A 24,797-nucleotide genomic window follows, 5' to 3' on the forward strand; every position below is an offset into this window, starting at 1 on the left:
GGGCCAACATCCCTGCAGAATGCTTTCGACACCTTATAGAGTCCACGCCCAGACTAATTGAATGTGGTGGTGCAACTCAATATTAGGAAGGTGTTCTTAATGTTTTGTAATGTTTTGCCTGTTTATGGGCAACGGTTGAATTGAGCCAAAATGTATTTCAATGCATAGCACCAAGGAACCAATGAAATCTGTCGAGAAATACTTGATCCAATCATAATCGTTCTAAAGGCGGGACATCCGCATGTAGGATGAGATGTGTGTGGAGGTTAATCTAGGGAAAACAGGGAAAACATTCAGTGGGAGTGATAGGCTAGCTATTTAATTTCTTATTGACCGATTACAGTGCATATTCGCAAGAATTGAAATAGCTAGCTATAGCCATGCCTGGAATAGATAAATTACCGATCGAGGAGACATTCGAGGACAGTCCGCAGGTAAACTCAAACTATGCTCTGTATCCTGCTAGCTACTGTAGCTCCCTGTTGTCTTTGTGGTGTGCAAGAGCGCAGCGAATGCTAGCCAGCCATGTTAGCTCGCTCGAGCAAGCGTCAATAAAGAGCTGTCAGAAGGTGATAGGTGGCCTCTTCAAATCAAATATGTCTGGTCCCCAGGCAAACTAGCGAAACTGTTTCATGATATTTGGCCAGCTGTCAATGGTAGTAGCTATTTTTGCATTATCGGCCTTTGCACCACCTGATAAAAGTAACGCTAGTTAGATAATGGGTTTCTATTGAGACAATGCCATGGCACACATCACACCCTTGTTGTTGACGATAGTGAAAACACATAAATTAGTCGGTCAAGCTACTTGACCGTCCTGGCTCCAGCTGGCTGGCTGGGTGCACCACTTCCTCCCTATCGTGGAGTTGAGTAAACACCGCTACTTCCCCAGAATCTAGAGACGAGGTTATTAGCTAGCGAGCTACTTCCCTAGCTGCAAACCACTGGATTTTTATGGGTTGGCTTGGCTATCTGACCATAGCTTGGCTATCTGCCTTTTATAAATGGTATTTGGCTTGTCTATGAGAACTGCACTTGTACAGTAAATGTTAAATGTTCTTTAGACCTAGCTTTGTATTTGTTGGCATTAATGAATCCCTCTTTCAGCTACGGTATATAGCCTAGATACAGTATCCAACAAAACTGCTTGCATGTCCAGTAGTCATAAGAATCATTACTGTCTGTTGCAGAACTGGCTTGTCCAGCAATGTCAGTGGACTGAGGCCATAGAAAATACTATTTAAATATATTCCAATCCATTCTAGTCATTCTATTTCTATGGCTGAGGCTCTCTCCCCTGACAGAATGCAGCAACACATACCTGTAAGACCAGTTTCAGAGTGTTGATCACTAGCTTGCACCCACTGACATGACATGTAGCTGTACAGTATGGCAGTGGTGGCGCCCAGCTACCCCGCCTCGTGGATAGCTACTAGGCATGCATGCATTCTTTATCCTGCCCTATGCAAGCTACACAGTACACACCTGATTCAGCTAAACAGAATCTTGATGAAGGGTTGCTTTCCAGGAGGCCACCTCTGATGTGTGGGATGAACACAATAGTCAGAGGGATTGGCTAAAGCCACAGATCTGGGACCAGATTAGCCTTGCACAACGGTGACTTAAGTGTGCCATCTAAGCTTCATCTTTCAGGTAGGCCTAACCTGAATTTTTCCTTAGATGAGTGGTTCCTTCATCTACTGTCTTTCTCTCCCTGTTCCCAGACACGCTCCCTGCTCAGTGTGTTCGAGGAGGACGCGGATGCAATATCCAACTACTCCCAGAAGCTCTTCCAGGCCATGAACAGAATCTACGATGCACAAGTGAGTAATGAGCTCTGAGATAAGTTCAGTGCAGGCTTTAAAAAAATAAAAAACAAGCAAGCACACACTCATACAAACATGGCTGTAACCAGGGTTTTGTTGAGGTCCTGACATTTTTGAAAGTTGAAGCTCATTTACTGCATTTCTACACAAAAAAAAAAGTTTTTTAAATGCTATTTGGGGAACAGCAAAAACAAGCAAAGATTCCACCAGCCATTATCACCTTGGCTGCTGTAGTTTCATTCACCTCAGTCCATCTACAAACACAGAGCCTATTAGCTATACAATTGTAACGTCATACCCCTGAAAGTGGGGAAATATGAGAAATGATTCACACTGACATGTAGCATTGGAGACGAAACCAAAAACGTATGACATTTTCAGAACTGTATTGTTTGCATGTTGATTGCATGTTGTATTTTAATGTCGGCCTTTAGGGAACATAGGCCACGTGGAGATGTTCATATTGAAACGTATGTTTTTTCCCCCTAATTTGTTTGATAAGATTAGTACAGATTTTCTCAGGGGACCCCACATGGGGCTCTGACCCCAAGTTTGGTAACCTCTGTTTCCTCTGCTCCCTCCCTTCTGTATGCATTGCAGCCTGCTTCACTACTGGGCACTGCATCACTGTCTGTCTCGGTAGCCTACTCTCAGTAGAGCAACGTTATTATGTGAACTTAGTAGTGTATTTTTTGCTCCTGCTGAGATAGGCTCTGTTTAACATTCGCTTTGGCTTCTTACTTCATTCTTCTAGCTGGCTAAGTAATACTAGCCAGAGCCCTTCAACATTATTGCAATATGTCTCTGCTGGCAGCTAGCCACCTGACTCACGGACATATCTATAAGCGACTATTTCCCAGTTGTGCACTCATTCTCTGAGATTTGGTTGTTGGTTGTTTTGGGGATGTCTGTAAACACAGTATTAATCGCAGGATGGTTTTAAAACTTCCTTTTGTACAGCATCTCGCAAGCATACTGTCAGCAGCGTCTCAAGTCTAACTGAGCCGAATGCGAGGCGGGGAGTTCATGTCACGTCTCAGGCCCCTGGCCTGTTTCCTGCGAAAGGGTAGTGAATGTGCTGCCAAAAAGGCAAATCCAGGAGGCGTAGGCGAACATAATGAATAAACCCCTGTTCATAATTCAAAGAGGCAGGCACAATTAGAACTCAGTCAGATCAATAATATAAACATTCTTAGCTTTGATCAATGCTGGGAGCAATATTAAGATGTAGACCGATTTAAGTCAAAACTGTAACTAGGCCAATCAGGATCATTCAATGTCGTTTTGGGAAGTAACTCCGGTGTATATACGGCCTTGTGTTTTAGGTTATTGTCCTACTGAAAGAGGAATTTGTCTCCCAGTGTCTGTTGGAAAGCAGGCTGAACCAGGTTTACCTGAAGGATTTTGCCTGTGCTTAGCTCTTTTCCGTTTCTTTTCATATATATATATATACAGTATTTTAAAAACCTAGTCCTTGGCAAAGACAAGCATACCCATGACATAAAGAGTGGTACTCAGGGATGTGTTGTGTTGGATTTGCCCCGAACATAACAATTTGTATTTAGGACATAGTTAATTTCTTTGCAACATTTTTTGCAGTTTGACTTTAGTGCCTTATTGCAAACAGGATGCATGTTTTGAAATATTTGTTTTCTGACAGGCTTCCTTCTTTTCACTCTGTCATTTAGGTTAGTATTGTGGAGTAACTACAGTGTTGTTGATCCATGCTCAGTTTTCACCTATCACAGCCAATAAACTTTGTAACTGTTTAAAGTCACCATTGGCCTCATGGTGAAATCTTTGTAGTGACTGGGTGTATTGATACGCCATCCCAAGTGTAATTAATAACTTCAACATTCGAAACCTGGTCTTTGTGGTTGAATCTGTGTTTTGACAGGCTATAACTCAACAAAATGTGGAGAAAGACAAGCGGTGTGAATACTTTCTGAAGGCACTGTGTGTATATATATATTGTCCGTGGAGTTCCGAGACAGGATTGTGTCGAGGCACAGATCTGGGGAAGGGTACAAAAAAATTCTGCAGCGTTGAAGGTCCCCAAGAACGCAGGGGCCTCCATCATTCTTAAATGAAAGAACTCTGGAACCACCAAGACTCTTCCTAGAGCTGGCTGCCCAGCCAAACTGAGCAATCGTGGGAGAAGGGCCTTGGTCAGGGAGGTGACCCGATGGTCACTCTGACAGAGCTACAGAGTTCCTCTGTAGAGATGGGAGAACACTCCAGAAGGACAACCATCTCTGCAGGACTCCACCAATCAGGCCTTTATGGTAGAGTGGCCAGACGGAAGCCACTCCTAAGTAAAAGGCCCATGACAGTTTGCCTTAAAGCACCTAAAGGGCTCTCAGACCATGAGAAACAAGATTATCTGGTCTGATGAAACCAAGATGTAACTCTTTGGCCTGAGTGCCTAGCGTCATGTCTGGAGGAAAACTGGCACCATCTGTACGGTGAAGTATGGTGGTGGCAGCATCATGCTGTGGGGATTGTTTTCAGCGGCAGATACTAGGTGAGTAGTTAGGATCGAGGGAAAGATGAACGGAGCAAAGTACAGAGAGATCCTTGATGAAATCCTGCTCCGAGCGCTCAGGACCTCAGATTGGGGCGAAGGTTCACCTTCCAACAGATCAACGACCCTAAACACACAGCCAAGACAATGCAGGAGTGGCTTCGGGACAAGTCTCTGAATGTCCTTGAGTGGACCAGCCAGAGACCAGACTTGAACCCGATCTAACTTCTCTGGAGAGACCTGAAAATAGCTGTGCAGCAACGCTCCCCATCCAACCTGACAGAGCTGGAGAGGATCTGCAGAGAAGAATGGGAGAAACTCTCCAAATACAGTTGCACCAAGCTGGTAGCGTCATACCCAAGAAGACTCGAGTCTGTAATCGCTGCCAAAGGTGCTTCAACAAAGTACTGAGTAAATGGTCTGAATACTTATGTAAATGTGATATTTCAGTTATTTTTAATACATTTGCAAAAAAAAACTGTTTTTGCTTTGTCGTTATGTGGTATTTTGCGTAGATTGATGAGGAAAGATAAATCATTGTATTAATTTTATAACAAGACTGTAACTAAATGTGGAAAAAGTCAAGGGGTCTGAAATACTTTCCGAATGGACTGTATTTGTACTATTCAACATTTTTGCAAATGAGAGAAATTTTCCAGACCTCCTCATATGTAGTTAAGGCCAAGCAGACAAACACAATAATAAGTAGTTGCTCCTACAGTTGGTTAGGTAAAACTACATTTGCTTTTCTCCTTTTCAGAATGAGTTGAGTGCTGCCACCCATCTCACCTCCAAACTTCTGAAGGAGTATGAGAAACAGGTATGTTCTCACAATATCAACATGCTTGCATGATAGAGGTATTGGTGGTGATGGATTTCCCTTTTGAACTGTCCGTTATGTTTTCTATGGCACGTTAATGCACTACTAGTACCAGGTGAAAAATAAAAACACCATGTCAATTATGGTTTTATCATTAGGGCCCAGAGTTTTGTTTTACAATGTGACCAGGCAAGAAACTAGGGCCTAGTTAATTTTCTTCCAGTCAGGAAATGCTTGCATTTCTCTTTCTCCTGCATCTTCTAAGAAACCCGTTTGTTTAGAACATTAGTAGAATGCTCTGATTGTAGGTCCCTCTGGATAAGAGCGTCTGTCAAATGACTAAAATATAAATGGGAAATGCATTAGGACTTTGGCCTGTCTTTGCAGCGCTTCCCTCTTTGCAGTGACGACGAGGTCATGAGCTCCACCCTGCAGCATTTTGCCAAAGTCATAGACGAGGTGAGAACTGCTGCACTGCCCTCATCCTCCTCCTCCCTGTGGCACGCTGCTGCTCACATAGGATTACATTGTCAAAACAATGACTTTCTTTAATTACACTATAAACACTCTCTCACACTGCACTTTAGCTTCTTCCTTCTTTCAGTCCATCTTAACCTCTTCCATCTTTCTGTCATAAACTCTCCGATCCTTCACTCTTACATACTCTTTCAATCTTAATTTAAACCCCTCCCTTCCTTCACTCTGTATTTACCTCTCTCTTCCTTCTCGCTAAGCTCCTCTGTGATGAGAGACACATTTCCCTGAGGAGATTCAATAATGTAACTGGCCTTTCTTCTCTCCCACAGCTGAGTTCCTGTCATGCAGTCCTCTCCACTCAGCTGGCTGACGCCATGATGTTCCCTATCACCCAGTTTAAGGAGAGGGACTTAAAAGGTAAGACTCTAAGTTCCATTTATTTATTTATTTTACTGTTTATATAGAGATAAATACAGTTATGAGAGCTGGAGACAGATCACAGGGATGACAAGGGCATAGAATTACATATAAAATCCTATTAAATAAATATAATTTAATAGGAGTCCGAAGGTGGCTGTGCTGCACTATCGCTAGCCTAGACCAACGTCTGGCACTTTGTAAAGTTGACTAGTGGCAGAATGTGAACAGATAGTTGAAATGGATGTTAACCATCTTTCTCTCCCCTACAGAGATACTGACTCTGAAGGAAGTATTCCAGCTAGCCAGTGATGGTGAGTGCGAACTACTCAGTAAAACATGAAAACAAATTATTGTTGTGACATGGTATGATTTCATGAGCCCATGTTGTAATTGTAATAACCACTCAGGACATTTTTCTGTCTACAGATCATGACATGGCCATCAACAGATACAGCCGTCTCTCTAAAAGAAGGGACAACGAGAAGGTACAGGGTTTGTTTTTGGGAACATAATATTATTTTTTGGAGAAGTTAATTATTATAAGATTACCTTGTTGTAACAATAACTGTCTCACCAAATTAAACCTGATATTTTGTGTGCGTGTCTTCTCTCCAGGTGAAGGGCGAGGTGATGGAAGATGTGTACACCTCCAGGAAGAAGCAGCACCAGACCATGATGCACTACTTCCTAGCCCTCAACACTCTGCAGTACAAGAAGAAGATTGCCATTCTGGAGCCGCTGCTGGGGTATATGCAGGCACAGGTACTGTACAGCAACCTTACTTCCTCCTCCCGTCCCTCTCTCTCTCTTACACCTTCTTTCTCTCCTCTCTCTCTCTCTGTATCTCTATCTCTCTGTCTCCAGAATATGTTCTGATCAGCATGTCTATATATCTGTATCTCTCAGATCAGCTTTTTCAAGCTGGGATCAGAGAACCTCACCCAGCAGTGGGAAGATTTCCTCACCAACATAGGAACCAGCGTTCAGAAGTAAGCTTCAACCTGAATCTCCTAGCCCCTAGGAATAGAGATCTGAGAAGATTGGATAGTTGTAAGCAATGGTGGTAGCTCCATATTGCCTTCTGTTAGGCCAATTGGAATTATTGCCATATTGCATGCAGTGTGTTTAAAGCTGGGCATGTGTAATTTTGTGTGTGGTTGTGTCCAGTGTCCGCAGAGAGATGGATGGTGAGGTAGATGTAATGCAACAGACCATCCAGGACTTGGAGCAGGCCAGTGACCTCCTCTACATGCCAGACCCCGACCCCAGCCAGGTTCCTGTCAACCGCAACCTCACACGCAAGGCCGGCTACCTCAACAGACGCAAGTAAGACAGCACTGTCACACACTAGACACATACACAAGCCTGGCAGTGGCTACCTCAACAAATGTATTCAATAAAATAAGTCCACTCAAGTTTGTCCATATCAAGCTACAGTAGGACAGCAGTTTTGTCTCTGGCCAATATATTTGTCCGGAACTGTAAATGCTTATTGAAGATGTTCATAACGCTTCCTTGAATTAAAAAAAAATATATATATATATATATGTATGTGTGGTCCTATTCATTTGTAGTGAAAAACGTTGACGTTAGTTTGGGCCCAAAATGCAGTCACCTGCACCAGAACAACAACCCATTTTAACCATGCTTTTCCTTTTTCTCTTCTGAATGTGTCCGCCCAGTAAAACAGGCCTAGTGTCTTCCTCCTGGGACCGGCAGTACTTCTTCACCCAGGGAGGGAACCTGATGGGCCAGGCACGAGGGCATGTAGCTGGGGGTCTGGTCATGGACATCGATAATTGCTCTGTCATGGCCGTGGACTGTGAGGACCGACGCTTCTGCTTCCAGATCACATCCTTTGACGGCAAGAAGTAAATGACTACATATTAAAGCTTTATAAACCAGTAATACCAGCTTATGAAGAAGAATGGCGCCGGCGAGGATGGCTGCCGTTTTGCTTCTAACCAATTGTGCTATTTTGTGTTTTTTCGCATTGTTTGTAACTTATTTTGTACATGATGTTTCTGCCTCTTATGACCGAATATCAGAACAGCGATTACTCACATCAAACTGAACAAAGATTTTTTTCTTTAATAAATCTGACGCATAGGATATAATGTTGCTCCCGGAAAGGCCAAATCCCCGTCATTCGCATGAGGAAAAGAAGGAAATACAGCGGGCACAGATCAGTGTGCCTTGTAAGAATACGTCGGTGAGTGGGTAACACGCCTCTACCATCCGTTCTTTTGGCCAAAGTGCAATCACGGGAGAATAAACTGGATGACCTCCGTTTGAGACTATCTTACCAATGGGACATTAACTGTAAAATCTTATGTTTCACGAGTCGTGGCTGGATGATGACACAGATAATATACAGTTGGCTGGGTTTTCCGTGCATCGTCAGGACAGAACAGCTACGTCCGGTAAGACGAGGGGTGGTGTGTGTCTATTTGTCAATAACCTCTGGTGCGCGATGTCTAATATTGAGGTAGTCTCAAAGTATTGCTTGCCTAAGGTAGAGTACCTCATGATAAGCTATAGACCCCACTGTCTACCAAGAGACTGTTCATCTATATTTTTCACAGCCGTCTATATACCACCACAAACCGATGCTGGCAATAAGACCGCACTCAACAAGCTGTATAAGGCCATAAGCAAACAAGAAAATGCTCGTCCAGAAGCGGTGCTCCTAGTGGCCGAGGACTTTAATGCAGGCAAACCTAAATCAGTTTTTAGCTAATTTCTACCAGCATGTCACATGTGCAACCAGAGGGGGAAAAAACTATAGACCACCTTTACTCCACACACAGAGACGCGTACAAAGCTCTCCCTCGCCTTCCATTTAGCACATCTGACCATAATTATATCCTCCTGATTCCTGTTAACAAGCAAACACTAAAGCAGGAAGTACCAGTGACTTGCTCAATACAGAAGTGGTCAGAAGATGCGAATGCTACACTACAGGACTGTTTTGCAAACACAGACTGGAATATGTTCCGGGATTCATCCAATGGCATTGAGGAGTATATTATTAAACTTATTGCTGCAGTAGTAACTAAGATGGGGAGAAGTCTGTCTATAATAAAGCGATGCTCTGCCTTCCTAAAAAAAACTATCAACAAGGCAGGTCTTACAGGCCCTAGTTTTGTCGCACCTTGACTACTGTTCAGTCGTGTGGTCAGGTGCCACAAAAAAGGACATAGGAAAATTGCAATTGGCTCAGAAGAGGGCAGTACGGCTGGCCCTTGGATGTACACAGAGAACTAATATTAATAATAATATGCATGTCAATCTCTCCTGGCTAAAAGTGGAGGTGAACTGCCGACAGAGATGGCCGCCTCGCTTCGCGTTCCTAGGAAACTATGCAGTATTTTGTTTTTTTACGTGTTATTTCTTACATTGGTACCCCAGGTAATCTTAGGTTTTATTACATACAGTCGGAAGGAACTATTGGATATAAGAGCATCTTTCTGGTAAGAAGAGGGGTGGGGGGGTATGCCTTATGATTAACGAGATGTGGTGTGATCATAACAACATACAGGAACTCAAGTCCTTCTGTTAACCTGACTTAGAATTCCTCACAATCAAATGTTGACAGCATTATCTACCAAGAGAATTCTCTTCGATTATAATCACAGCCGCATATATTCCCCCCCAAGAAGACACATTGATGGCCCTGAACGAACTTCATTGGACTCTGTCAACTGGAAACCACATATCCTGGGGCTGCATTCATTGTAGCTGGGGATTTTAACAAGGCTAATCTGAAAACAAGGCTCCCTAAATTCTATCAGCATATCGATTGTGCTACCAGGGCTGGCAAAACCCTTGATCATTGTTATTCTAACTTCCGTGACGCATATAAGGCCCTCCCCCGCCCTCCTTTCGCTGACCACGACTCCATTTTGTTGCTTCCTGCCTATAGACAGACACTAAAACAGGAAGCTCCCGTGCTCAGGTCTGTTCAACGCTGGTCCGACCAATCTGATTCCACGCTTCAAGATTGCTTCGATCGCGTGGACTGGGATATGTTCCGCATTGCGTCAAACAGCAACATTGACGAATACGCTGATTCGGTGAGCGAGTTTATTAGCAAGTGCATCGGCGACGTCGTACCCACAGCAACTATTAAAACATTCCCAAACCAGAAACTGTGGATTGATGGCAGCATTCGCGCGAACCACTGCTTTTAATCAGGGCAAGGTGACCGGAAACATGACCGAATACAAACAGTGTAGCTATTCCCTCCCCAAGGCAATCAAACAAGCTAAGTGTTAGTATAGAGACAAAGTAGTCGCAATTCAACAGTTCAGACACGAGGTATGTGGCAGGGTCTACAGTCAATCACGGATTACAAAAAGAAAATCAACCCCGTCGCGGACCAGGATGTCTTGCTCCTCTCCTGTACTCCCTGTTCACCCACGACTGTGTGGCCATGCACGCCTCCAACTCAATCATCAAGTTTGCAGACGACACTACAGTGGTAGGCTTGATTACCAACAACGACGAGACGACCTACAGGGAGGAGGTGAGGGCCCTCGGAGTGTGGTGTCAGGAAAATAACCTTACACTCAACGTCAACAAAACAAAGGAGATGATTGTGGACTTGAGGAAACAGCAGAGGGAGCACCCCCCTATCCACATCGACGGGATAGTAGTGGAGAGGGTAGTAAGTTTTAAGTTCCTCGGCGTACACATCACGGACAAACTGAATTGGTCCACCCACACAGACAGCGTTGTGAAGAAGGCGCAGCAGCGCCTCTTCAACCTCAGGAGGCTGAAGAAATTTGGCTTGTCACCAAAAGGACTCACAAACTTTTACAGATGCACAATCGAGAGCATCCTGTCGGGCTGTATCACTGCCTGGTACGGCAACTGCTCCGCCCACAACCGTAAGGCTCTCCAGAGGGTAGTGAGGTCTGCACAACGCATCACCGGGGGCAAACTACCTGCCCTCCAGGACACCTACACCACCCGATGTCACAGGAAGGCCATAAAGATCATCAAGGACAACAACCACCCGAGCCACTGTCTGTTCACCCCACTATCATCCAGAAGGCAAGGTCAGTACAGGTGCATCAAAGCGGGGACCGAGAGACTGAAAAACAGCTTCTATCTCAAGGCCATCAGACTGCTAAACAGCCACCACTAACATTGAGTGGCTGCTGCCAACATACTGACTCAACTCCAGCCACTTTTTAATAATGGAAAAATGTATGTAAAAAAATGTATCACTAGCCACTTTAAACAATGCCACTTAAGTAATGTAGGGTATGTAAACATTATACACTGCTCAAAAAAATAAAGGGAACACTTAAACAACACAATGTAACTCCAAGTCAGTCACACTTCTGTGAAATCAAACTGTCCACTTAGGAAGCAACACTGGTTGACAATAAATTTCACATGCTGTTGTGCAAATGGAATAGACAAAAAGTGGAAATTATAGGCAATTAGCAAGACACCCCCAATAAAGGAGTGGTTCTGCAGGTGGTGACCACAGACCACTTCTCAGTTCCTATGCTTCCAGGCTGGTGGTTTTGGTGACTTTTGAATGCTGGCGGTGCTTTCACTCTAGTGGTAGCATGAGACGGAGTCTACAACCCACACAAGTGGCCAGGTAGTGCAGCTCATCCAGGATGGCACATCAATGCGAGCTGTGGCAAGAAGGTTTGCTGTGTCTGTCAGCGTAGTGTCCAGAGCATGGCGGCGCTACCAGGAGACAGGCCAGTACATCAGGAGACGTGGAGGAGGCCGTAGGAGGGCAACAACCCAGCAGCAGGACCGCTACCTCCGCCTTTGTGCAAGGAGGAGCACTGCCAGAGCCCTGCAAAATGACCTCCAGCAGGCCACAAATGTGCATGTGTCAGCATATGGTCTCACAAGGGGTCTGAGGATCTCATCTCGGTACCTAATGGCAGTCAGGCTACCTCTGGAGGGCTGTGCGGCCCCACAAAGAAATGCCACCCCACACCATGACTGACCCACCGCCAAACCGGTCATGCTGGAGGATGTTGCAGGCAGCAGAATGTTCTCCACGGCGTCTCCAGACTCTGTCACGTCTGTCACATGTGCTCAGTGTGAACCTGCTTTCATCTGTGAAGAGCACAGGGCGCCAGTGGCGACTTTGCCAATCTTGGTGTTCTCTGGCAAATGCCAAACGTCCTGCACGGTGTTGGGCTGTAAGCACAACCCCCACCTGTGGACGTTGGGCCCTCATACCACCCTCATGGAGTCTGTTTCTGACCATTTGAGCAGACACATGCACATTTGTGGCCTGCTGGAGGTCATTTTGCAGGGCTCTGGAAGTGCTCCTCCTTGCACAAAGGCGGAGGTAGCGGTCCTGCTGCTGGGTTGTTGCCCTCCTACGGCCTCCTCCACGTCTCCTGATGTACTGGCCTGTCTCCTGGTAGCGCCTCCATGCTCTGGACACTACGCTGACAGACACAGCAAACCTTCTTGCCACAGCTCGCATTGATGTGCCATCCTGGATGAGCTGAACTACCTGGCCACTTGTGTGGGTTGTAGACTCCGTCTCATGCTACCACTAGAGTGAAAGCACCGCCAGCATTCAAAAGTCACCAAAACATCAGCCAGGAAGCATAGGAACTGAGAAGTGGTCTGTGGTCACCACCTGCAGAACCACTCCTTTATTGGGGTTGTCTTGCTAATTGCCTATAATTTCCACCTTTTGTCTATTCCATTTGCACAACAGCATGTGAAATTTATTGTCAATCAGTGTTGCTTCCTAAGTGGACAGTTTGATTTCACAGAAGTGTGATTGACTTGGAGTTACATTGTGTTGTTTAAGGGTTCCCTTTATTTTTTTGAGCAGTGTATTAAGTGGCATTGTTTAAAGTGACTAGTGATATATGTATTACATAAAGATGGCAAGATGCAGTAGATGGTATAGAGTACAGTATATACATATGAGATAATATAATGTTTACATACCCTACATTACTTATCTCATGTATATACTGTACTCTATACCATCTACTGCATCTTGCCATCTTTATGTAATACATGTATCACTAGTCACTTTAAACAATGCCACTTTTATATGTTTACATACCCTACATCTCTCATATGTATATACTGTACTCGATACCATCTACTGCATCTTGCCTATGCCGTTCTGTACCATCACTCATTCATATATTTGTATGTACATATTCTTCATCCCTTTACACTTGTGTGTATAAGGTAGTTGTTGTGAAATTGTTAGGTTAGATTACTCGTTGGTTATTACTGCATTGTCGGAACTAGAAGCACAAGCATTTCGCTACACTCGCATTAACATCTGCTAACCATGTGTATGTGACAAATAAAATTTGATTTGAGGAGAGATTGACTTCATCACTACTTTTATATATTAGAGTTATTGACATGTTGAATGCACCGCGCTGTCTGTCTAAACTACTGGCACACAGCTCGGACACCCATGCATACCCCACAAGACATGCCACAAGATATCTCTTCACAGTTCCTAAGTCCAGAACAGACTATGGGAGGCACACAGTACTACATAGAGCCATGACTACATGGAACTCTATTCCACATCAAGTAACTGACGCAAGCAGTAAAATTACATTTTTAAAAAACAGATTTTAAAAAAACACCTTATGGAACAGTGGGGACTGTGAAGCAGCACAAACATTGGCACAGACATATGCATACACACACAAACATACTCACTATACATACACATGGATTCGGTACTGTAGATATGTGGTAGTGGTGGAGTAGGGGCCTGAGGGCACACAGTGTGTTGTGAATGTATTGTAATGTTTTAAAATTGTATAAACTGCCTTAATTTTCCTGGACCCCAGGAAGAGTAGCTGCTGCATTGGCAGAAGCTAATGGCGATTCATAATAAATACAAATATTCATTGATTAAGTGCATTGACGACGTCGTTCCCACAGTGACTGTACGTACATATCCCAACCAGAAGCCATGGATTACAGGCAACATCTGCACCAAGCTAAAGGCTAGAGCTGACGGTTTCAAGGAGCGTGAGACTAATCCGGACACTTCTAAGAAATCTTGCTTGCCCTCAGACAAACCATCAAACAGGCCAGCGTCAGTACAGGACTAAGATTGAATCATACTACACTGGCTCTGATGCTCGTCGGTTGTGGCTGGGCTTGCAAACTATTATGGACTACAAATGGAAACCCAGCCGCGAGCTGCCCAGTGACACGAGCCTACCAGACGGGCTAAATGCCTTTTTGCTCTCTTCGAGGCAAGCAACACTGAAGCATGCATGAGAACACCAGCTGTTCCCGGACGACTGTGATCACGCTCTCCGTAGCCGATGTGAGCAATACCTTTTAAACAGGTCAACATTCACAAGGCCGCGATTAGTAGGACGTGTACTCAGAGCATGCGCGGACCAACTGGCAAGAGTCTTCACTGACATTTTCAACCTCTCTCTGTCTGAGTCTGTAATACCTACATGTTTCAAGCAGACCAATATAGTCCCTGTGCCCAAAAAAGCGAAGCGCTTTGAAAGGCTGGTCATGGCTCACATCAACACCATCATCCCAGAAACCCTAGACCCAATCCAATTCGCATACCACCCCAACAGATCCACAGAGTCTCAATCGCACTCCACACTGCCCTTTTCCAACTGGATAAAAGGACACCTATGTGAGAATGCTGTTCATTGACTACAGCTCAGCGTTCAACACCATAGTGCCCTCAAAGCTCATCAATAAGCTAAGGATCCTGGGACGAAACACATCCCTATGCAACTGGATCCTGGACTTCCTGACGGGCCGCCCAGAGTTGGTAAGGGTAGGCAACAACACATCTGCCACGCTAATCCTCAACACAGGGTCCCCCTCATGGGTGCGTGCCTACTCCCCTCCTGTACTCCCTGTTCACCCACGACTACGTGGCCAAGCACGACTCCAACACCATCATTAAGTTTGCTGACGACACAACAGTGGGAGGCCTGAACACTGACAACAATAGAGCCTATAGTGAGGAGGTCAGAGACCTGGCAGTGTGTTGCCAGGACATCAACCTCTCCCTCAATGAGAGCAAGACTAAGGAGATGATCGTGGACTACAGGAAAAGGAGGGCCGAACACGCCCCCATTCACATCGAGAGTTTCAAGTTCCTTGGTGTCCACATCACCAACAAACTATCATGGTCCAAACACACCAAGAAAGTTGTGAAGAGGGCACGACAACACCTTTTCCTGAGACCGAATTTTTGGCATGGGTCCCCAGATCCTCAAAGTTCTACAGCTGCACCATCGAGAGCATCCTGACCGGTTGCATCACTGCCTGGTATGGCAACTGCTCGGCATCCGACCGTAAGGCGCTACAGAGGGTAGTGCGTACGGTCCAGTACATCACTTGGGGCCAAGCTTCCTGCCATCCAGGACCTATATACTCGGCGGTGTCAGAGGAAGACCCAAAATATGGTCAAAGACTCCAGTTACCCAAGTCTTAGACAGTTCTCTCTGCTACCGCACGGCAAGCGGTACCAGAGCGTCAAGTCTAGGTCCAGAAGGCTCCTTAACAGCTTCTACCTCTAAGCCATAAGACTGCTGGACAATTAATCAAATGGCCACTGAACTATTTACGTTGACACCCCCCCCCCCCCCCCCTCCATTTGTTTTGTTCACTGCTGCTACTCACTGTTTTCTCTATGCATAGTCATTTTACCCCTACTTACATGTACATATTACCTCAACTAACGTGTATCCCCCACATTGACCCGGTATCCCCTGTGTATAGCCTCATTATTGTTATTTTGTTACCTTTTTTGTATTCCTTTAGCTTATTTAGTAAATATTTTCTTAACTGCATTGTTGGTTAAGGGCTTGTAAGTAAGCATTTAATGTTAAGGTCTACACCTGTTTGTATTCAACGCGCATGTGACAAATACAATTTGATTATGAACCTAGAACTTAGTAACTATTTTCACTGAAGTTACTGAGGTGCTTTGTCTTTGTTTCAGGGTGGCCATATTGCAGGCAGATAGCAGGAAGGACTGTGAAGAGGTGAAACAACAGTTTTAGTCATAATGTATTGTACATCTTATTTATTTACGCATTGTATAAATACAGCAGACAGACATGGAATTCGTGCATCTCCTAATAACGCTGTCCTGTGCTCCTCTCCTCCCTCAGTGGATTGCAACTATAAACAACATCTCAAAGAGGATATATCTGAGTGAGAACCCAGAGGTGAGTAGCCGGCAATCACTGGAAAAGCCTACTCTTACATCATCATTCGATCTGTCATCTATAATTAGAGCTGTGAGCCCTATGGTGTGACATTCCCCCAGACAATGCTGGATGTCTGTGATGTGAGTCTCATCTCCCACCTCCCTTTGTTACCGAGCTGTTGTCAAGCACCTTTCCTCATTGCTGAAATGCCCTCTTTCTATTGGCAGGAAATTGCAGCCAGAGTGAACCAATCAGCTCTTGAGGCCGTGACACCGTCTCCCTCCTTCCAGCAGAGGCATGAGAGTATGCGGCCGACCACGTGCGTTTCTGAATCATAGAGACTTCATTATTATTAGAGCCAGGAGTTGTTCCTGACCATGGAACTCTCTGGGCCTTGGTAGTGTATAGCCGATAACTACTCTAGCCTATAAAGTGGTTACATAATCAAGACTAACCAAGGTAAAGCCTACTGTAGTAAGTTAAATTAAGACAAACCCTGCTCTAGTTAGAGGTGTCATGATATTGCATTCTGTCCAACTCTCTTACCTCCATCTCTCTCTAACCTCCATCTCTCTCTAACCTCCGTTTCTCTCTGACCTCAATCTCTCTCTAACGTCCGTCTCTCCTGTATAGACAAGGGCGGTCCCGGGCAGCGCGGACCAGCAGTGTGAGCTCAGCGGGCTCTGAGACGGCCTCACCGGCCCTCTCTGTCCTCTCATTGGACGCCCTGGTGGCTCCTGACACGCCCATCCAGTTTGACATCATCTCTCCAGTCAGCGACGAGTACGCAGGCCAGGCCAAGGCTGCGGGACAGGGCAGGTTGGTACTAACTAACCAGGGTTTCCCAAACGGTGTATAGGCGGGACGAGCCCCTGGTATATGTTCAAGCTAGGGGTGAAACTTTGGTTTTAGAAGTGGGGAAATAAGTTATTATTTATTTTAATTATACAGTTGGATTAAGACTCCAAACAGCATACCCAACCGCTCGGAGGCATCCGCATGGTCCTAAAGCACAGCGTTTCCTCGTTTTATATCACATTCCAATGATAAAAATGCAATTACAGAAAGTTGCGCCCCTGGTTCAAGCTATATTGAAATGAAAACAGTCATATTAATTTATATTTTTGTGTTTCTTTTCTCCCCGTTTCTGAAAGAAGGACCAACCCGTTTGGTGAATCAGGAGACACTCCACCTGAGGAGAGTGAAGGTACTGTCTCTGTCTGTCTATCTGTCTGTGTCAGGTCTGTCTTGCTGTGTGTGTGTCTGTGCGCATGCCATTGTCTGTGTGTGTCACCCTCTCTCTCTCTCTTTCTCTCTGTCTGTGTGTCCATCCAGACTCCATCCTGCACCAGCTGTTCATCGTGCGTTTCCTGGGTTCTATGGAGGTGAAGAATGCAGACAGCGCTGACGTCATCTATGAGACCATGAGACAGATCCTAGCAGCCAGGGCCATACATAACATCTTCAGGATGACTGAGTCTCACCTGCTGGTCACCTGCGAGTGCCTCAAGTGAGACATATGCTCTTTGAGTAATGTGCATGCGTTTTGTTTATAATGTGTGACATAATTAAAAGCATGCTCTTACAGTCAATAGATTTGCCGTGTGTGATGTTTTGTGGTTTTCAGGCTCATCGATCCTCAGACACAAGTCACACGGCTGAGGGTAGGTCCTCCCTCTCACACTACATCCATTAAAACATGTTTCTGTTTATCTATCATTCTATTCACTGATAGTCAATTATATCATTTCCTCAGTAGCATTACTGATAGGTCAAATCAATCATCACTGACACAACACCTGTCTAGAGGCTATTGACCTATCATCACTGACACAACACATATCTAGACTCGATATTAGACATGACTTCTTGTTTTAATTCTCCCCTCCCCAAGTTCCCTCTTTCCAGTGTGGTGGTGTGTTCGTCCCACCAGGAGAACAGGCGTCTGTTTGGATTCGTCCTGCAGACTGCAGAAGGCAGGGTGGACGGACGACCTGTCACCGTCTGCTATATCTTTGAGTCCAACAATGATGGGGAGAAGGTAAGTTCTGCTCTGCTGTGTAGCCTTTGTTCTAACATGATGTGTTAGTAAGGGCCAGTAGTTACAGGCTATAACTAGGGCCTGGAGTTTTTCCTGGTCAGCCACACATGCAAATGTATTTTCATGGTTTGGAACAAGTCCTGACTCTAGGAATAAGCATATTGTGTCTGTATAGGGATGGCACTATCAGTTAAAACGGTTTATAGTTTTCATGTTGTGACAAAAGGAAGACATTTGCATGTGTCTACTGTTCCCTGTGTTCATTTCTTGTTATCTCTGAGTGCATGTTGTGCTGTTCTCCTTTCAGATATGTGACAGTGTTGGGCTGGCCAAACAGATCGCTTTCCACTCAGAGATGGTAAGACATGTGAGACTCTCTTCTGTTTTAGTTGAATTAATTAGTTAAGATTTTAAGATGAATCTTAGCTACTCATGTGGGACCTTGACAAATTTTGGGCTGATTCAGGATCGCAAAGCTACAGAGAAAAAGGAGGAGCAGGACAAGGCCAAGGAGAAACAGCAGGAGGAGCTGAGTAAACAGAAACAGATTGAAAAGGTAGCGTCAGTGTCCCAGCAAATCAATACATTTCCATACCAAAAAAATTGACTATTGTATTTCTCCTATTCTTGTTGACTTATAGATCAATGCCTATCTTGATCAGTTTTTGGTCTATAATCATAACTGTATTACCCTCTGTGTTCACTCATGTTACAGTAAACTGAAATTCATTGATTAATGAATAAATTAATTTGAATGAACCCACAGGACCTGGAGGAACAGAGCCGTTTAATCGCAGCCTCCAGTCGCCCCACCCCCCCTGCTCCTAGTGCTGATGGGCAGTTCCTGGTGCTGAGCAAAAGCCAATCAGAGGACAGTGATGCAGGACAGGAGGGGCGGGAGAAGGGAGAGTCGGAGGCCTAACAGAATGGAAGGGAAAGAGCTTTCACCAGATACTACTTTGGACCATCAAACTACCGGAAATCGGTCATCTTCAATGGAAGGAGACGACGTGAGAAGACTTTGAGCAATTGTTTGTGTGATTTTTGGCCCATAGGGTGGGCACAATTGGCCCAGCATCGTCCGGATTAGGGTTTGGCCGGGGTAGGCCGTTACTGTAAATAAGAATTTGTTCTTAACTGAATTGCCTAGTTAAATAAATTTAAAAAGTCACCTATGTTGAGCCAATGTTATTTTCTGAACAGACAACTGCACAAGCTTGGCGATGTCTTACTATAAAGTAGTATCCAGTGAAAATGCACAGTTAGAGCGGGAGTTGGTTCCTCGGCTCCTCAGCCCTGGGCCTCGGCTTAGCCTCTATGGGCTTTTCTCTGGCTCCTACATTGTTTTACAGAGGAGTTGGACTGGAAATAGACTTTATAACGTTAAACAAAGATGGATTAAGACCCCACTAAACTAACAAAAGAAGAGGAGAAATGTGTGTGAATGACTGAACACTCAAAGAATCCTTCCGGATCTTTCTCATCCTCCATATGTAAATCATGTATTATATACTGGTACTTGTATTCAGAGGAAATGTAGAAGGAGATGATTAGTGCTTTTAAGCTTGTTTTTTTAAATAATCAGGGTGGTTCTGACTCTGAATACCATGGCATACTACAAAACATAGAGATGTATAGAGTGTATTAATTTGTTGGGGAAGGGAAGACATTGCACATGTTAATACTGTAATGACTTTTATAAAATACTTACTTGTTTATGTAAACCATATACATGTTGTCTTCCATTCAGCTAACACGATTGCATGTGCTTTGGATCCCATCAGTCAAGATACCTAATTGTCATGTTTTTTTTTCTTTCTTCTATAATGAATAATTACCCTTTCAAGTGACCGTTTTGAGTGTGTTTGGTTTCAAGATGAGAATTTAGATCTCTAATCATTTTAACCCCAAACACCAATAATGATTTCTCATTCAATGGATCAGACTACTTGCCATAGCCCAACAGACCCTGTGCCTGAGGTGTAATGTATTCATCTCATTGGTTGGAACAAAGAACAATACCATAATAAAAAGTGCTAAATCAGGGCATTGACTCTTAAAAGGAATAACAGGATCTATGAACTGTTTGTTTTTTCCCATGATGTGTGTTAATCCATTTTATGTTTTGAAATTGTTTGTGTTTTTCTCCGATTTCTGTATAAAGAAATGCACTACATACGTATGCTATTGAACATTTTGTCTGAAATGTTCCTCAACCTTAACCCATTGCTATGTAAGTTTCTGCTGAGCTCTGACTAAGTTTATCACTTATCAACTAATAGTGAACACATGTTGCAGTGACATGATGCAGGGAAAACTATCATATCAACAAAGTGGAATTGATTTGACATATTACCGATAATGAAAGTTGAGTCTACTTTATTATCATTTTGAGGAAAGGTGTTTAAAGGAGTAGTTAGGAACTGTTGTTACTGATATGTTAATATGGGGGACTGCACTTTATTGATGCAGGGGGAAATAGGATCAAGTTTACTCTATATACTTCAGTGATTACTGTTGCAGTCTTAAATAGCTTTTCAACAATAAAGGTACACTAATTTAAGGCTGTCTTATTTTAGAACTCCTAGGTTGTGTGTGTGTCTCGAGACTAGAGGGTGACTGTAAAAACAAGTATATTATTTCATACAGTAGCAGACTACTTTTATAGTCTGAACAAAAGTCTTTGGGCGCGCCCGTGCGCATTGAGGACGTCCCGTGTGTCCGAATCCTCTCCTTTCCATCCAGGGAGAAAAGTAAACAAGTGTGCAATTCGTTTAAAGCTCCCGTTGTTCTGGTCGCTAAAGCGAGCACTAATCCGCTCTTAATAGGTCGAATCGCGGAAGAACAATGATTACACGCAGATTTCCAGCAACATGTCAACCTTGTGCTGTGACGGCTTTTGTTTGGCCCAAACATAATTCACCGTCCTATATGCATCACAACGGCAGGAAGAGGGAACATTCATTAGGATTAAACCTGATGGTATTGGAGGATTGTTATTCGTTTATATTTCCATGGCAAAAATGTACGAAATGGAATGATGTTACTTGACTGGCCCCACATAATGACAGTATAGGCTAAAAGTGGGAATGGGTTTGATTTTCTACCTTGGTAGTTTTAATGAAAAGAATGGCACTGGTGTTTCGTTAAAGTTAGAAAATTAGAAACGGAATCACTTGCCTAAAGAGATAACACCTTTATGCCTAGGTCCATTTGCAACCCCCAAAATCTGAATAGGGGTCTCCAATTCATATGCTAAATTTTAAGAACCTCCGGTTTTATTTAGTGACGTATTTAAATCCCAGAATCGTTTAAAAATCGTAACCTGAGCGGACAGCTTCCAGAAGACAGTTGGTTGACACTATGGCTATATCTACAGTTAGTTGCCAGATCAGGCAGGTTGACGCACGGCTAGTTTTCACCATAGACAGATTCCTTGGGTTGGACTTGGACAGGCAAGAACCACGCAATGTGTCCCTGAAGCTGTATCGACCATGGACAGGTCAAATATTATTTATTTACATTGTAGCCATGATTTCCTTGTAGACTAAACCTGCTGTCATTATCTGTTGAGTTATATTGGGTTCTGTCTGGATTTCAGAGTTGGAAACAACCCAACAGAGACGTCACATTACAGTAAAAGGATCATCGAAGTCTTCGTCGGAGATTAAGAAAAAAGAAGAGGAACATAAACTCAACTGTAAACACTTTACAGAGTCCTACAGGAGAACATTGAATTGGTACATCGGGCGCAGGCCGCGGACGGCATTCAGTAGTGCACAGGTAAAAATGCACTTTTAGGCACAAGGCACATTTTTCATGACACTTTGATACGAAGCGATTTTCGTAGCAGGTTAGGAGAGCATTTTCGCCAAAGGCTTCTCGCATGCTTCGGTTTGGCTGGCTCCTAGCATACTCCCTTAAAAGACCACTTGAAAAACGATAAAAAGCGGCAATAGTACTGTTTGTCCATCTTCAGACGCTGAAGCCAGTATACACTTCCTCAAAATACTCAGAATGAATCTAGTTAAGATCATTTGAGAACTCTGTCATTCATTTGACGGTTTTTACCGAGGAGATCTTGGTCGCACAATTTTACATCAAACTAAGATGTTTGGTGCAGTATTTCTCAAGTGAAAAAAAATGTGCATGAAAACAAGTCGTCTATCATTGAATGACAACAAACACTTCATTGAAGGATCCCTACTGTTGACCAATGACCGACGAAAGAGCATAAACTTCGGTTCCGAACTTCGGCTTGCCTCGAGAAAAATGTTGTGTACACGAACAGCCGAGAAACCCCCAACGAAGACAACAATGCCGTCATAATATATGCACGATCTATTCTGAACATTTTCGAATGGCAAGCATGTAGACAGACGCTTTAACCCTAACTCTTTCCCCTGAGCTTAACATCAGTCTCCTAACATCCTACGTTAATTATCCTAACCTGCTGCGTAAATTCAGCTAATACCTATTATGAAAATCTCCCTTCTGTGTGGAAGTGGTGTGTAAAGAGTGTTTCTCTAAATTTTACACACAACTGTGCCCAATGGCATATAGGTTCCATGTGTAGTGAGTGACAAAACATTCCACTAACAAAAATATTGATTGATATAGATATTATAAATCAACCTTTAAAAAGCATTTCTGATTTACATCTCATTGACATATTCTGTCAGGCCTATGTTTTCAATTTTTTGGGGGCTGTTAGTTACTGTTATTCACTTTGTGACAGATGTCTTTGTGAAAATAACAAAAATACAATTTGATTGTATGATGGATATATCTTCTTGGGGTCCATGCAGATTGAGGTCCTGGAGAGTGTGTTTCTCATCAACTCCTACCCGGGTATTGACATCAGAGAAGAGTTGGCACAGAGACTGCAACTGGAGGAGGACAGAATACAGGTATGCATTATAAACTAGTAACACTTAAGGTTGTTCTTATACATGTGTAGTTGCACCGTAATTGATGTTGAATAGTTATTAAGTAGCACATTACTTATTGCGTTGTAATAGAATACAGAAGTGAAATAGGGACTGTTATTTATTCATCTGAACTCAACAATGCAATTAAGTAATTACGGAATTATAAAGTAACAACATGTTAATAAAATGTTGTTAGCAGAGTAATTACTGGATAGTCTTATACAAAAACATTGTTTTAGTTGATAAATTAAGGTACACTATTTACACCACAAAGGTTGTTCTATAGAGCTCTATATGCACTGTTCTCCACAGATTTGGTTCCAGAACCGCAGGGCCAAGCTGAAACGTTCTCAAAGAGAGTCACAGTTCCTCATGGTGAAAAAAGCCTTTGCAGATCTTAAGGACAAAGAAGAGGAATAATGCTAAAACAAGGACATAAAAAGATTTACAATACTTTTATTTTACGGATCTCTCTCAGTCTCTCTCTGGTATATTTCTAATATATTATATTAAATGTCAATTTGTCTAGGGTATGTACACATTTTAATAAACAGATCAGATCATTGACAAACAAAAAGGCCTACCTTTGCAAGTGGTTCATAATTTTCTTTCATGTTCTTTTCACCATCCGGCAGCAATATTGGTGACATTGTTCTTTTTCCCAAAAATGTAATTATCATGGTAAGAAATGTCAGGTCATTAATTTAGTTTGCAGTGGGTGTTGCCTATGAACATCCTGAGCTTGCATCCCAAATGGCACCTTGTTCCCTATATCCCTCAAACGCAACTCTGGACCTCGAAGCCAGTTCCACTGTTTTTCCATTTTTCCCCCCCTTCTAATCATGGACTGATTTAGCACCAGGTGGGTTAATTAAGTATCAGGTAGAACAGAAAACCAGCAGGCTCCAGACCTCATAGGGTAAGAGTTGAATACCACTTCCCTATATAGTGCACTACTTTTGTTCAGGGCATGGCCCATAGGGCTCTGGCCAAAAGCAGCACACTATGGAATAGGCTGTCATTTGGGATGCAAACAGAGATAATCTCTGCTTAGCGACAATTTTATTGTTTGAGAAATTCCCCTGCAGGAACTAATTTGTCTCCTTCAGACTGAATTAGTTGGGCCTCAGCAAGGCAATTAAGTTGAGGGAAGTAGAGACAAAGGAGTAGCAGGGAGGCAGCCTGCCCTGCAGGCATCAGGAAGGAGACGGTATAAAGGTGTAGGGCAAGAGTTCTAAAAGAAAGAAACGTATATTTAAATCTGGTGCATGCTGTTTGATTTGGTTGCTTCATCACTAGCCTATATGATGTTTGACCAAATTTCAGATAATTGCATTTATGCGTGGCAGATACCAGTATCTCTCAAATTAACTAAAGAAGTAGACCCATATATACAGTGCCATGAAAAAGTATCAGTGGTGGAAAAAGTACCAAATTGTCATACTTGAGTAAAAGTAAAGATATCTTAGAAAATGACTCAAGTAAAGTGAAAGTCACGCAGTAAAATCCTACTTGAGTAAAAGTAAAAAAGTATTTGGTTTTAAATATACTTAAGTATCAAAAGTACATGT

The 24,797-nt window shown here is 43.5% G+C and overlaps 2 protein-coding genes across 3 annotated transcripts; both read left to right on the forward strand.

The window, feature by feature from the left end:
- Nucleotides 1-231: 231 nt before the first annotated feature.
- LOC129851460 (DCC-interacting protein 13-alpha-like) lies at nucleotides 232-20,858 on the forward strand. 2 transcript variants are annotated; one of them, XM_055918011.1, is made up of 22 exons: nucleotides 232-434; nucleotides 1,725-1,823; nucleotides 5,111-5,170; nucleotides 5,558-5,629; nucleotides 5,977-6,064; nucleotides 6,337-6,378; nucleotides 6,494-6,552; nucleotides 6,683-6,829; nucleotides 6,974-7,056; nucleotides 7,235-7,393; nucleotides 7,750-7,938; nucleotides 16,044-16,086; nucleotides 16,216-16,272; nucleotides 16,482-16,573; nucleotides 16,888-17,073; nucleotides 17,409-17,461; nucleotides 17,590-17,764; nucleotides 17,882-17,918; nucleotides 18,149-18,295; nucleotides 18,603-18,653; nucleotides 18,762-18,851; nucleotides 19,062-20,858. In XM_055918011.1, the coding sequence occupies exons 1-22, from the start codon at nucleotides 381-383 to the stop codon at nucleotides 19,215-19,217; spliced, it is 2,139 nt and encodes a 712-aa protein (XP_055773986.1). In that variant the 5' UTR covers nucleotides 232-380; the 3' UTR covers nucleotides 19,218-20,858. The 2 variants fall into 2 exon arrangements, with proteins under 2 accessions (XP_055773986.1, XP_055773988.1); XM_055918013.1 differs by having other exon boundaries at nucleotides 17,412-17,461.
- A 644-nt stretch (nucleotides 20,859-21,502) lies between these two features.
- Nucleotides 21,503-23,798, forward strand: LOC129851461 (homeobox protein ANF-1-like). The gene is made up of 4 exons (XM_055918014.1): nucleotides 21,503-21,797; nucleotides 21,897-22,078; nucleotides 23,104-23,205; nucleotides 23,539-23,798. Exons 1-4 carry the CDS (start codon nucleotides 21,659-21,661, stop codon nucleotides 23,644-23,646), a joined length of 531 nt encoding a protein of 176 aa, XP_055773989.1. The 5' UTR covers nucleotides 21,503-21,658; the 3' UTR covers nucleotides 23,647-23,798.
- The last annotated feature ends 999 nt before the right edge of the window (nucleotides 23,799-24,797 follow it).

Source organism: Salvelinus fontinalis, chromosome 3 (genome assembly GCF_029448725.1).
Source record: "Salvelinus fontinalis isolate EN_2023a chromosome 3, ASM2944872v1, whole genome shotgun sequence".
Lineage (NCBI taxonomy): Eukaryota > Metazoa > Chordata > Actinopteri > Salmoniformes > Salmonidae > Salvelinus > Salvelinus fontinalis.

Coding starts and splice junctions, on each gene's coding strand:
- LOC129851460 (XM_055918011.1), top strand. CDS start 381: ATGCCTGGAATAGATAAATTACCGATCGAGGAGACATTCGAGGACAGT. Junction 16,273..16,481: donor ATCTGAGTGAGAACCCAGAG/GTGAGTAGCCGG, acceptor TTCTATTGGCAG/GAAATTGCAGCCAGAGTGAA. Junction 17,462..17,589: donor TCCACCTGAGGAGAGTGAAG/GTACTGTCTCTG, acceptor GTGTCCATCCAG/ACTCCATCCTGCACCAGCTG.
- LOC129851461 (XM_055918014.1), top strand. CDS start 21,659: ATGGCTATATCTACAGTTAGTTGCCAGATCAGGCAGGTTGACGCACGG. Junction 21,798..21,896: donor GCTGTATCGACCATGGACAG/GTCAAATATTAT, acceptor TCTGGATTTCAG/AGTTGGAAACAACCCAACAG. Junction 22,079..23,103: donor CGGCATTCAGTAGTGCACAG/GTAAAAATGCAC, acceptor GGGTCCATGCAG/ATTGAGGTCCTGGAGAGTGT.